The 17,195-nt window shown below is 44.3% G+C and overlaps 1 protein-coding gene across 1 annotated transcript; it reads left to right on the top strand.

Annotated features, from left to right (window-relative positions):
- Positions 1-267: 267 nt before the first annotated feature.
- Positions 268-16,348, top strand: LOC139216536 (trinucleotide repeat-containing gene 6B protein-like). The gene is made up of 21 exons (XM_070847677.1): positions 268-553; positions 1,920-2,007; positions 3,009-3,030; positions 3,318-3,758; positions 4,034-6,895; positions 7,152-7,304; positions 7,528-7,718; positions 7,895-7,957; positions 8,159-8,317; positions 8,538-8,675; positions 9,507-9,707; positions 9,924-10,031; positions 10,426-10,636; positions 11,168-11,320; positions 11,535-11,702; positions 12,296-12,442; positions 12,683-12,775; positions 13,029-13,244; positions 13,468-13,538; positions 14,358-14,497; positions 14,593-16,348. The coding sequence occupies exons 2-21, from the start codon at positions 1,951-1,953 to the stop codon at positions 15,161-15,163; spliced, it is 6,165 nt and encodes a 2,054-aa protein (XP_070703778.1). The 5' UTR covers positions 268-553; positions 1,920-1,950; the 3' UTR covers positions 15,164-16,348.
- Positions 16,349-17,195: the final 847 nt, after the last annotated feature.

Raw genomic sequence — 17,195 nt, 5'->3', positions numbered from 1 at the left:
GATTTCTGTTTGCCTTTTGTCCAGATGTGAAATCGATTATGAAATACTGTGTACATAATTACTCAACAATATTATAATTTTCCCCACATGGAATAAGGTCATATAGTGACAGATTTGTTTACTTATTTATGTATGACGTCATGTTTCCAGTGACGTGACGCCCTCTGGTGGCCGGTGTCGGCACGCGCCCTGCTCCTCCTCCCCTCTCTGATCAACAACCAGCCTGGTGATATCATATGCTGCCTAAACCTCCACACAGAAGCAAAATGGCCGATAGTAAACTAACCGATCATACAGCGTCTGACAGTCATCAAGGGGTTATGCACGCTTCGTTTACAGCTTGAGAACCACAGTCGCTTCAAAAGGATACTCGCCTTCCGTCAATTTTTCTACGATTAACATTTCGCCTTTCGGTGATGTCATTTCTTATTCAATTTAGCCTTGAAAGCCTCGAAGAACTAGCTCGCTAGGCTAGCTGCCTTGCTAGCCTGCTAGCGGTAGGTCTGCAAGAATTTTTGCACAGAAGCACTTTATGTCCTATGTGATTCCCGAGGTGAGTATTTAACATTGCTGTTGTGCGCTTTGGTAGCTTTTATCGTGTATTTGCTGGTTAACGACGTCAGTTATTTCCGCCTTCACCGCCAACAACATTGGGGTTTCTCAGTTTTAGAAAACAGCTTCGCTTCGTTGCAATGCTGGGGAAACGTCACTGAAGTTCGTCGTTTAATATGGCCCTGTCGACCGTCAGTGTTGATTAACCTCGGCAGTCCTCTTACTTCTTAGTGGTATTTTGTACGCACTGTAAAACGTTACGAAATATAACAGTAAATTAAGTGTGAAAATAAGGCGTACGTCGTAGGCTAACATGACGTGCCTGTTGTCTGCAGTCAACTGCGTAGAGGTGAGGTTCGTCGCGCGGAGCCCTGGGACAGCGTGCCCCCGGCTCTTCAGGTCATGGCATAGTGCTCACCAGCTGCTTTACAGTCGACTAGCATTAGCCCCTAGTCAGTCGAGTGAAGCTCCTCTGTTGATCCCCAGTAGCTGCACAGGCATACCTCACTGGCCTGTTATGTACATGAAGTCCAGGTAGGTTTCCCCTGATGAGGCTGCAGACACCTGCCTTGTAAGGGTTGTCGTGCATTACACAAACCGACTACTAAAGGCAATGTCAGCTGGTGCTTGTAGGATACATCGAGGGGGTTAAAGCCTTGTCCAGTTAGCTGTCATTAGCGCTGTGTGGCATGGTGCTAATTATGTGCAGCTTAGCTAACCGAAACACTGGGCCCAGTCTATTTACAGCACTCTGATGTATGGGACCCCTTCACGTTTCCACATATAACCGGTTTTTCTCAGCCCCTGGTTGTGTGATTTGTTTGCCACTAAAACGGGATCACGTGACCTGCGTATGAGTTGTGTATTTGCATATTGCACAGGTTTACTTTTGGCAGATCGGCGGTCATATGTGAGGTCAACAAGAGTGTGTCCTTCACAACACTAGACAGATCTTGTCGTGTCCTCGCAGTAAAGCTCTCTGTCTTGTGGGCCATGCTGCCATTGTAGTCTCTAGTTTGATGCCAAAGATCTTGACTTTTCCAGAAATGTTTTTTGAGTTTGAAGTCACTTGTTTGTGTGGCTGCTGCCTGTGTGTTGTCTGTTGGTTGGTTAATGAATTATGCAGAGAGAAGCTAGGCTACCAAGGGCTGTTGTCAAGCTGTCTGCCCCAGGTTAACGTTACAGTCTTTACAACATTGGCTGTGTATGAAAATACTTAGCAGTGGTCTGATGAAATGCACATAATGAATTTTGAGTCAGCCTGTTTGTGTGTGTGTGAAAAAGTTCTGCTTTGTGAGTGTCAAATTACTTTCAGTATGACTTGAGGTGTGACATAAATAATTGAATGTGTACATTTCTTCTCTCAGACAGGAGAATCAGGAAAGGGAACAGTAGTTCATGGAAGACAAGAAAAAGAAGAAAGAAGATAAAAAGAAAAGGGAAACCTCTCAGAAGGTAAACTGTGTCCCCAAATATCATTTTGCCTATTAATTTTGTAGAAAATCACTGTGATAACACGGGAAGGAGCTGATATATCCATGGTTCAACAGTAAGGCTTGCCTGGGGCAAGTAAAAAGCCATGACAGGCAAGTAAATCCTGTAAATCACCTGCCTGACTCGGCAAATAGACAAAAAAATATGACCTAAAAATAAAATCTCCGATTTTTTTCCACACCATATTCACAATTTTAATCAATTTAATTTTCTTAAAAGCTTACTACATGATATGATTCTGCTAATGTTACCTTTGTTTTAAGGCTATCTGAGCCATGCACTCACAGTGCCACACACTTCCTCCACTCGGCAGCACGCCTATGTTTGAGATGCCAGAATAAATGAGTCTTGCTGCTGCTTTTACTTGTCATAGACTTCGGACAAACTTTACTGCCGACGGTGGTTTCCTTGAGGTCGGATGCTGCAAAACTAAACCCCTTACAAATGAGAAAGAGACAGGGCCTTTTTGAGAACAGATTCCTCTCTTTTATTAGCGCATGCTACCATCTTGATATTTTACCTCTTGTGTTACTTTTAACCAGAGGAGCTCAGAGAAGTGGTGGCGAACTTTTATTTTTAAACATCTTCCAAAACTATAAATTCCAGCTATAAATGAAATAGTTAGTAAAATTATAAATGATAATTCAATTCAATTCAATTTTTTTTATTTTGTATAGCCCAATATCACAACAGAATGTCTCATAGTGATGATTTTCATTAGGGAACAAAAGTTTTAGGGCTTGAATGAATGATTTAGTCATGTTTGGAAGTTGTGAAATGAATATCCATTGTCATTTTTTATGTTTGCTTAGATTGTGCCCAGCGAGTATATTTCTCAATTAAAGTAGCAAACTTAAGCTTAGTGAGATTACACTTGTAGGTTTGTGTGTCCGTAGTGATGTCAAAACAAACCAACATTTTCTTTCTGCCTTATATCTGACCCACTTATTTTTCCTATTTAGGTGCCAGAACAGAAAATCAAAGGTAAGTTTTTATTTATTTTGTGTTTATTATTGTTACACTGATCCATATTATAATGTGAGTAATATGGCTTTTATGTTGTGTTGTTAAATGTGCTTTAATCAGCAGTATCCTATTCCTATAATAACCTAAATGTATTGTGATGACCTAGAGAGTCATTGCCTTGGGTTGCTTGTACGCTCACACTTTACAACTGTTCTTAAACTGTCAACTATAGAGTAGCTAGCACCGTTTTTCTCTTTTAATCGTCTATTTTCTAATTCACTGCCTTCATTACTTGTTTATTTCAGTGCCAGAATCAGCCAAGCCCTCCTGTTCCCAGCCACTCGCTACCCCAGGCTCAGTGTCCCCCAGCCCTGGCCCTGTTGCCCCCTCATCCCCCTGTCCTGGTGCAGCTGGGGTTTCTGCACAAGTTCCTCCTGGTGGTGGGAACAATGCAAAGCAGCGGACCGCTGTGGCCAACGGACAGTCCTCCTCCTCCCCCTCTGGAAGCCAGACCTCCCAGCAGCAGCGATACATGTCCAGAGAGGTTCCACCAAGATTTCGCTGCCAGCAGGACCATAAAGTGCTACTGAAGAGGGGCCAGCCACCGCTGTCCTCCATGCTGCTGGGGGGAGGAGGAGGGGAAGGGGGTGCAGGAGGGATTGGAGGAGGCAGTGGCTGGGTAGCCACCCCACCTCTTTCCTCACAGGGAGCAGATAACCCCAATGCAAACACAGCTGGAGGCACAGGTGGGTTGATGTCTAAGAAAAAAAATTGCTGAAGTTTGATATGTAGTCTGCCGAGTACCACATGCCACATCCACCAGTTGACATTATAATCAAAAATCAGTACAACTGTAGTTTTAAAAATTGTACATGACAATACTGATATGCATTCAACCATACTGAGTAGCTGTCTGTGGTAATTGGACCACCAGTTGGTATACTCTCCAGGTTATCAGTTGGTATTGGTGTTAGTTTTTAAAATGTTAATGAAATTAATGGTCTCAATTTTGTCTACATAGATTCCAACCTGGGTTCATCCTCCGTTTCACCCCCCATTTCCTCTTCATCGTGTGTCGCTGCTCTGTCGTCTTCTTCTTCTACTACTACTTCAACTTATGCAAATTCCACATGGGGGGCAGGCTCTGGCAGCCAGTCCTCTTCTCAGGGCTGCGGGAAGGTGATTGTGGATGGGACTGACCTGGGGGATTGGCCTAGCATCCTAGGTGGGGCCAAATTGAGTTCTGACACAGCTGGAGGAGGGGATCGGGATCAGGAGCAAGACTGCCCTGGTAACAACAACAACAGTAGTGCCTCATGGAGTGAGAGAAACATCCAGCAGAAGGGAGGAGCAGTAGGAGGAGGAGCAGGAGACATGGACAATCCTTCCTCACCTCGTTCTTCTCCTCTTTCCTCCTCTTCCTCACTTAATGAATGTGTTCAGTCGAGTGGTGGTGTGTGGGGCTCTTCCACCTCCTCTCAGGTGGAGGCAGGGCTAGGATCAGCAGCATTTTACAATTCCAAAGTCTCCCATCTTCTTCCTGGGCCTCAGGAGAGCCCTGCGGGTGGCAGCAGTAGTGTCCCTGGTGCCAATTTCAACCCCAATGTGAACCCCTCTGCCTGGCCTGCCCTGGTGCAAGGTGGGACATCAACTGAGGCTAATGACAGCCTTCCACCACACTCGTCCATTTCTTCAGCTTCCTCGTTCTCTGCCAGCACCACCCTCATCACCACTCACTCTCTTTCATCTGTGAATCAAGGAGGTCTCCATCAGCAGCACACCGAGACAGCTATGGGAGCCAGGATTGGAGAACAGCAGCACTTAGGAAATCTTGGGGCGGAGTTGTGTTCAGACAAGGGAGCACGAGGAGCAGGACCAAATCAAGAAGGCAGTGATGACAAGGACTGCGGGGTTGCTAGTGTTGAAGGAGAAGGGAGTGGTAATCTTTCTGGCTCTTCGTCTTCCTCCTCTGCTGCCTCTTCTTCTTGGAGATCCATGCCTCCAGTGTCCTCTGACCTTAGTGCAGGTGCCTCACAGGCAGATGGGTGGGGTGGAGGAGGGACTGGAGCTCAGGGGCAAGAAGGGAATGTGTGGGGCTTTGGTAGCCAGGGTGACAAGGCAGGTTGGGGCAGGGGAAATGATGGTGGCTCAAATACCCCAGTGGTATCTCAGGGAGCTTGGGAAGGGGGCAGTTCAGAAGCAGAGTGGGGTGGCACAGTGGGCGGTGTAAGTTCCAGTAACTTAGCAATAGGAGGTGGAAGGGGAGGAAATGGAAGCAGCAACAGCAGCAGTAGTGGAGGTAGTGGAGGTATTGGTGGCAGTATTTTACAGGACTCTGCCTCACCAAAGTTTGCAACTATGACAAAAGCTTGGGACAATCAGAAAGGGATGGAAAGTGGGGATGGGGCAGTTGGGGAGTGGGGTGGAAGAGGGCAGGGTGGAGGCACTGGAGGTGGAGGACCCTCATCGTCTAGCGGAGGAGGGTCCATAGCTGGAAGTGGTGGAGGAGAGAGCGATAGTGGAGGAAAGCAGGAGGGAGCCTCGTCTGCACACAGTTCCCACCAGACTTCCAATGCTGAAGTGGCCTTACTCAGCATGCTCAGTCGATCTGACCTAGACCCCAGGGTTCTGTCTAACACGGGCTGGGGCCAGACCCAGATTCGACAGAATGTGGCCTGGGATCTGGACACCAAAAGAGGAATAGGAAACAGAAATGACAGAAGCACTTCATCTTCCTCTGCATTCTCCTCAGCAACCATGAACACTACCACTGGTCGTGGTCCTGGGTACCCGTCTAATACCGGTTCAATAACTAATGATCTATCTGCTGGCAGTCACACCACCAGCCTGAACTCTGGCCCTGCTGCAGTGAGGGATGGCTGGGATGGTGGTGCTACACAGTCCACTGGTGTTTCTCACTTGCCTGGAAGCACTATAAGGAAGCCAGGAACGCCAGAAGAAGATATGGAAGGCAAGCAGGGAAGGGGAGTTGGAGGCTGGGGTGATCCTCCACCAGAAAATCAGGGTAAAGGATGGGGGACTGAAGAACAACAATGGGGGGATCACAGAGGTAGAGCAGGGAAATGGAGAGAATTTGGAGAACAGGGTAGTGGGTGGTCAGATGGTCCAGAGGATAAAGCTACAGGAGGATGGAAGGGGACAGGAAGAGGGGATGCAGGTGGTTGGGGAGGACAGTGTGGAGGGGGAGGAGACTGGGGGCAGAGAGACTCTATACCTGGAGGTGGATGTGGAGATGGGCGAAGCAGAGGTGGCAGTAACTCTGATGAGGGATCCTCCTGGGGTAATTTGGATGAAGGGGGATCTCAGAGAGGAGGATGGGGAGGGGGGGATGTCAGTGGAGGCAAATCCCACCAGGATTGGGGGAGTACTAAGCCTCACACAACAGCAGCACAGATACCAAACAGCCAAGTGGCACCAATGAAAGCCCCAAATCAACAGCAGCACCAATCACAGGGCCAGCAGCCACAAGGAGGTCCCATGCAAGGAGGGTGGAACAGCCGGTCCAATGTTGGAGGTGGGGGTCCACCATCCAAGAATCAGAACCAAAGTTCGGGCTGGACCTCTGGCCCGATCCCTCAAATCTCTGGGGGTGGGGGTGATTCCCTGGAACCCAGTGGCTGGGAGGAACCCTCCCCTCAGTCCATCAGTCGTAAAATGGAAATTGATGACGGCACTTCAGCATGGGGAGACCCAACGTGCTACAACAGCAAGAATGTGAATTTGTGGGACAAAAACAGCGCTACGCCTGAACAAAGCCACGGTCCACAGGCCCCACCACCACCACCCATGCAGCAACAGCCCCCTAGAAGGCAGCAGGGGATGCAGCACAGCAGGGACACAAATCCTGGCAATGCAGCAGTTGGTAAGCAGAAGTTTTACTATGACGAAGAGTTTATAGTTTCTTTATCCAACCACCAGTTTATATGAATAGTGATATTGCAATCAACTTTATATTTCCCATATCATTGACTCCAAATATCAGGAATAACTGCAGCATAAGACCACAATATGTGTCAATATATGTCAGCCTCCTTGACTACGACCTCTTGTCATGAGATTCACACATTTAACTTTTAAACAAATTCTAAAGGGTGCTGTTCAATTTCATCAATCTCCAGGTACAGGTATGTGGGGAGGAGGTACTCAATCTGTAGACAATGGTACGGCAGCTTGGGGACAGACATCAGAAGCAGCAACGGGTTGGGGTGATCCAGATGAACCTTGCAAAGCTTCTGGCTGGGGGAATCCTTCTGCCAACCCTGGAAAACCTGGTAAGAAATAGAAATATGTGTGTGTCATTCAAAATATAATAGCCGAGTTCTGAGTTGTTGATGCTTGCTGTCATTTTTGGACACTATTCTCTCAAATCAAGCAACCTGACACACATGCCAGTTTGAATATGGTTCAGCATTTTTCAACCCACATGTTTCAAACAGAAGAAATATAGAGAAACAACTGTCAACAATATCACAAACTGCTTTGATTTTGCTGCAGGCTCCAAGTCAATGGAAACCTGGGTTGGGAAGGGAGAGGGCTCTGTAGCAGCCTCCCGTCACCCCAGCTGGGACGAGGAGGATGATGCTGGAGGAGGCGTATGGAACAGCACTGGCTCCCAGGGAAGCAGCACCTCCTTCAACTCTGGAGGCTGGGGTCAGACTCATGGAGGAAAGAGAGGCAACATCAAGGTAGGGGAAAAGGTACCTAGAGTACACCCACAAGTTCACATGGCTTCTCACTGTATGAAGACATAGCAGTTCTCATTTTGTTTAGTAACATCTCTATATTGATTAATCATATTTGCATTTTTTACTCCCTGTTTTTGAGTAATATTTAAATAGTAATATTTAAATTTATTTCCTAGAGTGGAGGAGGGGACAGCTGGATGAACCCGGTGTCACGCCAATTTTCAAACATGGGTCTTCTGGTAAGATTTTAATTCACAAAAAATAATCTTGACATTTCTAGCTATTACATTACTAGCTAGCAAGTTGCGATGTGTTATTAATGTTTTATTTTATGTCTTATCTCTCATAGAGTCGCCCATATTGATAATGTTATTATGATGGATTATCATTTAGGCTTTTGAATGAGTCTGAGGTAACTAAATGACTTTGTTGTTTCATAGGGTGATGACCCAAGTGTTGATAAAAAGATGGAGGGAGACAAGAGAGGACTAACTGACTATAATGGAGAGATGCGGAGGGGAGGAAGAGGTGGAGGAGGTTACCGCATGCCTAGTTCCAAAGACATGGGTCCTGTTGACATGGGACCCTATGGTGAAAAGGTACATGTCTGTAGTGCTAACTAGTATTAAGTCACTTTACAGAAATTCCATATTTGAATCTAGCTATTTTGTACTGTTTCAACAATATCTGTGTGTTAAATTCTAAAGTCTACACTTACACTAAGTGTAAGCTGAACACTTAAAGATAATCACACTAATATCCAGAAAAACCTCACAATAAATACATATCTATTTTTGCATGGTTTCCATTGTACTCCAGATGGGTGGTCATGGAGTGTTTGTTGGCAGTGGCGGCGGGATGCCTCAACCTCGAGGGATGCACCAGCCTGGCATGCATCCAATGAACCCCTCCCAGGGGTTACGTGCTCAAGTGCCTCATCAGTTCCTGTCTGCTCAGGTTTGCTGTCTTCTGTCTCTGATGTTATTAGTTATGATGACCTGTTATATGCTGTATATCGGAGAGATTGAATTGAGTCTTGCCAATGTTGACTTGACACAAACAAAAGTTTTGGTTTCTTACATGATTTTCAGTGCTAATTGAATATTACCTATAATGCTGACACTGCATGTCATGAATAGTTGCAGGCAAACTGATAAGCTAAACCAACAGTGATAAGTTATTCCTGTCTGTAAACTCAAACACATTGTTCGTAGGGTTTTCTAGCTGTTGATTTACAGAATTATTCATTGTCTGATCACCTTGTGCCCTGGCAATAAATGACACAACAGTGGCTATGTGGCTTCTAGGCTAGAGGGCAGCTTTTAAGAGGCCATTGGACATTATGAAATAATGTGCTTCATCGTATTCAATTCTTATGTCCTATATATTAACTACAATACTAGATACTTGTTTTGTTCTTATTTAACATTCCTCAATTTCATCTCTTTTTATCAGACATTTTGTTAAATTGTTACTTGTCTAATTCATCTGGGCTTTGACAGTAATGCATTCCCCACTTGTTGCATCTTGAGGCCTCTTAAATTCATGAGATGCCATTTTGTAAGAACGGGCCACCCAAAATTGCATTGTGTACCGTTCTGTTAAACCTGTAAAGGGACATAAGTCCCACATTACACAACAGAGCCCACAGTATTAAATAAGTTGAAAGACAAATATAGTTATTCATGAATTCGGAATGAAGGGAGCTGTTTTAACAGTGTGTCCTCTAATATTACTCCAGCGCATGTCTGTATCAGCCATATATAACAAAATTCCTGTGATGTGTAGGTGCCGGGTCCTATGCTGAAGCAGATGCCCTCTCCTGGAGGAAGTGTGGGTGGAGTGGTGGGAGGAGTAGGAGGTGTTGGTAGCGTCGGAAGTGTTGGAGGGGTTGGTGGTGTTGGTGGAGGAGTGTTCCCTCCTCAGATTTCCCCACAGCAGCTTGCAATGCTCAGCAACATTTACCCACACATGCAGCAGTTCCATCTGGTATGTTGATTGACGAGTTGGTTCATCACACCAAAATAAATATTTCATTGTTGTCTGTTTTAATACAACAGCCTGCAGTTGTGTAACTTTGTATTGGAATATTTTAAAATACATGCTGAATTGTAATAAATTCACCTCCTAATGGAGCATTAGCCTATGTATTCTTTGTTTATGTCCATCTGTAACCCTAACCCATTTCTGTCTATCAACTCACAGGCTTGTCAACTCCTGCTGCAGCAGCAGCAGCAACAGCAACAGCTTCTGCAGAATCAGAGGAAGTTTCCTCAGCCTCAGCCTCTCAGGCAACAGCCAGACCCACAGCAGGTAAGCATGATCATGTTCAATACCATACCATGCAATGACATCAGGACAGCCATCGCTATTGTTTTTCTCAGCTGAAAAAACACTGTCTTGATCACGCTAGAAACGGTAATAAATGAGAAGTGGTTTAGGTGTTTGTTTGTTTTTGTTTAATAAAGGTTTAATAAAGCTACACACACAATACAAAGACCTTACATATTCTATGATTAGATTACTTAAACCCTCTGATACAACACTAATGTGACTGCTATGTAGCCCTCAATCATGTAAACCAGAACCCCCAAAATTCTAAATGTTGGTAAATAAGGTGTTAATTCACAAACACAACATGAGACCATTCACTTTACTTTGCAGTTATTCTGATAGTGATTATTTTCTTCAATCTTGTCCATCTCAGCTGGCAAGGATTATGGCTATTCTGCAGCAACAGAGACAGCATCAGCAGGGTGGAGTTGGTGGAGCAGCAGCAGGAGGAGGGAGCTCCAAACTGTCCCCTTCTCACCTGGGAGGAGGCCTATCCAAACAGCCCATGGTAGACCCCCTTCCACATCCTGGAATGGGGGGGACCTTATCAGACCTTCATGCCAAAACACAAGGGATGTACTCTGGTGAGTCCAAGAGGCAAAACGTTTGTCAGTTAGACTCTCCTGGTTAAATATGATGCAGTCAGCTGTATGTGACTATAGATAAAACTGGTATAAGGTCTGAAGTTTCACCTTTGCTTGTAGTTTGTTAGGCTGCTAAAGTAACACTGTAGAATGCCATCTTAAAGTGCATAAAGTCAGTAAATCAACAGAGACTGACATTTTGGATCAAACCTGTTTGTGTAATAACATCCAGCCCTGCCCACCCGTAATATTATCTCAGTATCCTGTAACTGGTGTCTCTGTTTAACAGGTGAGCCAATAAGAACCATCCAGTTATATCTATCTAATTTGTATAAACACAGGCATGCTACTTTTGTAGCTCCAACGACCCCTAGCATTTAGTACTTGGTGAAATCCCGAATTCACCAAGCCATACTGAATACAAACTTGAAATGGAAAAATACACTCACCAGCTTAGACAAAGGCAGTATTGAACTGAACATTAGTAGAATGTTATGTGCCCATTCATGTTTGTGTTTTTCTACTTGTCAGGGCTTGCCCCTGGTGGTAACCTGTCAGGACTGGAGCTCAGTCCCATGATGGGAGGGATGAAGGACACAGGAGGACAGCAATCCCGCTTCAAATGGATGATGGAGGGACACTCCCCAGCTCCATCCCCCCCTGACACAACCCATCACAAGAATGGTAGGTTAACAGATGGTCTGCAACATCATTATCACAAAGGTAAAATTCACTCTTTGGGAAATTACACCTCCCACGCTGTCAGTCTGGTCTTGCTTACGTCGGTAATCACCCCCATTTACAGTATATCTGAATGAGTCATTGCAAATCAAGTGTTTTGAGACATATTCATGTAAATCTGTCTGACCTCATTTCACTTTTGTGTCTTGTTCCCAAGGCCCGTTACCCAGTGCTATAAAGGTGAGAGGAGGTTCCCCTTACTCTCAGTATGAAATGCTGGGTGGTGATGGTTTGGGGATTCCTCCTCAAGGCTCTGCAGACAACTGGCACCGGACCCCTGGGAGTAAAATGGGGAACAAACCTGCCACATCCAGCTGGCCCCCAGGTGTGTATTGCTTTTTCTCCTATATGCTACAAAAGAGCCATTGTAAATGGTCTGTATTTGTATAGCGCCTTTCTAGTTATTTCAACTACTCAAAGCGCTTTACATGACATCCTCATTCACCCATTCACACATCATTCATACAGGAGGGATCTAATTTGGAGGAGACTATTCTTTCATACTCATTCACACACTGAAGCCACGCTTCAGGAGCAAGTTGGGGTTCAGTGTCTTGCCCAAGGAAGTTGGAAGTTTCGACATGTTGACCCATAGGAGCTGGACCCCCGACTTTCTGATTGAGGGACGACCCACTCTACCACTGAGCCACAGCCGCTCAGTGGTATTATTGTATTAGAATTAGAGTTAGAGTCAACAATAGAAAATGAAGGGCAGGTGTCAGCCTGTCCAGTGTTAATGTGTCCATGCATACTGACTAACATAGAGCAAAAAAGAACAAACTAATCACACTAATTTGCTCCTAGTGTTATAGTTTTATTTGTCCATTAATAATCCATGCAATAAACATATGGTAAATAAATGGTTATGTTCTTTTGTAATTTCAATCAATTGATCTTTTATCTATTCTCCTATGACAGAGTTCCAGCCTGGTGTGCCCTGGAAGGGCATCCAGAGTAGTGGAGACCCAGAGTCTGACCCCTACATGACCCCTGGTAGTGTTCTTGGCTCCCCAGGACCCCCGAGCCTCAACGACTCTGACCACCAGTTACTGCGAGACAACATAGGTATTTGACTGAATGTGCCAAATATTTTGATGAGCATAGATGTTGGTTTTTGCATTGGTGCTTAAAATATCAGTTATGAATCTCAAAAATCATTTAAATTTATAATAGCTCAAGTTTGGTCTCAAATAAATTGAATATAATAGATCATTATTCTCAACCTTTTTGGTGGATTGAGAATCCACCCAAAAAGTTGAGATGTCTTGTTTATCACAGGAAGATAACCTTTTTAATGTTTTCTAGGGCCAAACCCCTCCCTCAACACCTCGCTGCCTTCACCTGGTGCCTGGCCCTACAGTGCCTCAGACAGCCCCCTCAGCAATGCACACAGCACAGGTATGTTTTGATTCTTTTTTTTTTTTTTTTTTTATATATATATATATATATATATATATGTGTGTGTGTATTGTTTTTTCCTGTTTATTTCTTTTTTTAATAATTGTGTTGTTGTTCTGCAACTTACTTGTGCATGCCTTTTCTACAAAAGTGCCAAAGGAGCAAACTGTACTGTGTCTCCACTCCCATTTCTGTGATCTGTTTGTCAAAACTCATTTTCCCCCTTTCTCCCACCTCCCCATTTCCTCTTCAGGAAAGTACTCGGAGTACAAGCCCAGTTGGCCCCCAGAGCCCATCGGACAAAACAAGTTGTGGAAGACCAATCGCAACAGCTCACAGCTGCCACGCCCTCCTCCTGGCTTAACCAATCAGAAGCAGGCCTCGCCCTCCCCGTGGGCCAGCGGAGGCCCGCGGTTGGCCCGTAGCTGGGGAGGGGGCGGGATTAATCAAGAGTCAAGATTTGGGCCAGGTACAACTATTTGTCAACCGAACTGTATACCCTATAGAAGAAGATCCTCTTGACATTTGACAGTAATGTGATGACTTAGGTCACAGTCTCTGCCTTTATGTAAATAAGGTGGTCCTCAGCACTGTTTTTGTATTTGCCATTAACTATCACATTCCAGCTAATTATTGTGTCCTTGTCTTCTTTATTGTTTTGTCTCTTTGCTCCTTTTCTTTTTTCTTTCCAGGCTCAGCTTGGAGCGATGGTGTTGCCTCCAGAGGCAGCTGCTGGTTGCTGCTGAGCAACCTGACCCCTCAGGTAAGTATTGAGAAAAAGAGGGAGGAACTGGCTGAGGGAGGTAGAAACTCTTGAAGTAAATTATAAAGTAAACTGACAATTTCCAGGGATCTTGTAGCAAACGTGACATGTACACTGTTAACAATGTCATATAAAGTTCAGATAGTGTAGAAGGAGGAGGAAAACATGTAACAGATGTATGCCTCACAAGCAATGTAGAATTAAAATTTCCTTACAAGTCTACACCATAGAAGATTTTTTTGTGGCTATAAAGTTAAACAACTGCCCCGGCAGATTGGTCAGGATTTGAATTCAAAAGCATTAAATCACTGTGCTCATTCATCTGTATTCCCCTTCACTCTGTCTTATGCAAATCAGACGGAATGATGCGTGACCCAGCTGTAATTGGATTGTGAAGTTGGATGAGCCATTTAATCAATTAGGGTTTGCACAAATGACACTTGCATGACACTGCTCTGGGAAAAGTCTAGGATTGAAAATGTTCAATTATAAGTCTAGACAAAGTGATATTAGTGATATATATGTATGTATATATTATTAGCTTTACTCTGCACAGGCTTGCACAACTTGTATATCCAACTGTAAGTGTGATAGAATTACAGGACAATAAAGCCTCAGTGTACAGTCTCACTATATTACTTACTACTACACTGCTCTTCATACACATAACCATTGTTGTATAATATTCCTAGATTCCCTGACCTTTCTCTGTCCCTATAATTGATAACTTCAAATTGGGGACAATTACTGTAGCATTGTCACATCACACACAACACACACATTCTTTTACACTTAACCATTATTCTTTTTTTCCTGTAGATTGATGGCTCCACACTGAGGACTATCTGCATGCAGCATGGCCCCCTGCTGACCTTCCATCTCGGTCTGACCCAGGGCAGTGCTCTGATTCGCTACAGCAGCCGGCAGGAAGCAGCCAAGGCCCAGGGTGCACTGCACATGTAGGTTAACCTGTAAACCTCACTAACACAAATACACATAACATTGACCATGCTCCTGTTGATGTAACAAGCTTTATTTTGTAAATTCCTCCAAGGTGTGTTCTGGGCAACACCACAATCCTGGCGGAGTTTGTGAGTGAGGAAGAAGTCGCTCGCTATTTTGCACATTCCCAGGCTGGAGGGGCAGAAAGCGCCAGCTCAGGAGGGGCAGCGGCCAGCGGGACGCAGGGTTCATCTGGAACAGGCACAGCAGTGGCCAGCAGTGGAGGTAGCTCTCCGGGGAATGAGCGGGCAGCAGCAGGCACAACTTCAGGTGGAAACGGAAATGGAGGTGGAGGAGGGGAAAGTGGAGCAGCTCTAGGTAGTGGGAGGTCCTCAGGCTCTGCCTGGCAGAGTCTCGATGGTACAGGCAGTTCTTCAGAAACCTCCTCAGCCCAAGGACCTGGGCTGGGGATATTTTCCCAATGGAGCACCAACGGGGCAGGGGAGGGAGGAGGTGTCACGGGAGTAGAGTCTGGGAGGTCTGGGCTCTGGGGGGGTATGACTGCGGGATACCCCAGCAGCAGCCTGTGGGGGGCACCGCAAATGGAGGAAAGGCACCAAATGGACAGCCCTGCTGCATTGTTGCCCGGTGACCTGCTGGGGGGAGGAGCTGATTCTATATGATGAGCCACCTCCATTTGTACGTGTAGGTTTGGACACACTGATACAACATACACTGGGATACATATGTACTTACTATAGCACACACACACACACACACACACACTTACATGGTATGCATATTAATGTAATACATATATACACACATGTGCACACATAGACATGGTATGCATATTAATGTGCACACACATAAAGCAGAAATGTGAGACATGCTTACACACATTCTCGTGGCCAGACTTAAGCTATTATATAAACAAATGCAGGGACTGTTAGGTGTGTATACAGCCTTTTTCCACAGATGAAGATTTCAACTGCTTAGACTTGAAACCTGAAAAAGAATGAAAAGTCGATTGGTCTGAAAGACTTGACTGGATTGCAATGTGCTTAGTAAATAGGGGACTTTTCAACAGATTTACATACACATGCACACACCAAATACAGACAAGCCTTCAGACAGATGGGCACTGTAAACAGCATTACCTTCATCTTATAAGAGAACTTAAAACTACTACATGATGTGAGGTTTAAGTGCAGTTTGTATTCACGTCCCCTTAAAAATGGAGACCGAATCCAAACACATGCAAACAGCTCTGATTGAAAACAGAACTGTATCTTACTGTGTATGTTAAGTTAGTTTTTTTCTTCGTTTGTATGTATGGTTTTAATTTTTGAACAGTGAAAATATTGAAAAATGTCATTGTTCTGTTTTCAAAATGCTGACCTCCTACTGTTGTATCTCACGCACTCTTTCTCTGTTATTCTCTCTTGAACATGTTTGTTACTGTTGCAGTGATAAATGTTAAATTGCTGGCAGTTTGAGGCTATGTTGCATTTCTCCATGTGTTGATGCTGTGTGCAGTGTCATACACTCTATATGGACATGAGTATGAGTGAGACTGAGACCAAGTAAGTGGATTAAACCACCACAGTTGTTGTGCGTGTGTGAATGTGAGGATAATGTGTGTGCGTGCATGTTACTGCCTGTCATAATGTGGGCAAGGCTGCTTACTATACAGAAGGTCTATACAAAAATGTTTTGAGTGCATTCGGTATACTGCTGACTGTGTGTTAAGAAATATTGGCACTAATGCTTTTTTTTTTTTTTCTCTCATTTGAAGTTGTTTGTTTTTTGTTTTTTTTTAGCAGACTTGTCTTTTTTATTGTCTGACCTGCAATAATAAAAAAGAACATTTTAATGACACAAAGAGCTGAAGGCATATGCGTTGAGAAAATGGACATGCCAAATCTTATCAAACTGTGTGGAATGGGAGGGAGGGGTGGGACGGGTTGTTTACAGATGCAGAGTAAGAGTTACCGTACGTTTTTAATGTTCTGTTGTTGTGTATTCGTTTTAAATTAAGACAGGCTTTAACACTCCTGTTCAGTGTTTTCGTTATGAGATTTTACAAAGGAAAAATTTATTTAAACAAATGAGAACAAGATTAATAAAGATGAAAGTATTGGCTTCTAAATGTGTCCTTGTCGTTTTTGCAATTTATTTATTTTGTGTCAATTTAGGTTTGTGCTTAAAAATACTTGAAGTTTTTTGTGTCATACGTTTGTTGTTAAACCAACACGCCCTGCTCCTACCTATGCTGAGGTGATTTGGCACAGTGTAACGGCTATAATGTAATCTGCCATAACGCATGTGGTACTGCAAAGTTTGTGTTGACAATGAAAAATCATACTTTGTGCATGTTACAGTGATGAGTATGAAATCGAAATTACATCAAGGGAAAGGCTTGTGGACTGTTCATAGACAGGGCCGCAGAAAAGCCAACATGTCCATCTGTCACCCTCTCATTACCATCCACAAACCAATCCTATTTAACACCCACGTCATCTTACAGTAAGCCACTGCTTACTGCATGAAATCATTCACCTTCACTGATGTAATTATGGCTCTTCATTGTGTCCAGTGGATGTACTGTTGCCAACTGAAACGTCATTAAAGTCAATTTGTTTTCCATAGATTTAAGCCGGGCTTTAAAGGATTTCCTACCATTTTGCGACCAGGCCATTCTCAAATGTGTGC

Source organism: Pempheris klunzingeri, chromosome 17, assembly GCF_042242105.1.
Source record: "Pempheris klunzingeri isolate RE-2024b chromosome 17, fPemKlu1.hap1, whole genome shotgun sequence".
In the NCBI taxonomy this organism is placed as follows: domain Eukaryota; kingdom Metazoa; phylum Chordata; class Actinopteri; order Acropomatiformes; family Pempheridae; genus Pempheris; species Pempheris klunzingeri.
Note: the sequence above shows the minus strand (reverse complement) of the source record. Positions and strands in the feature narration are given on the sequence as shown.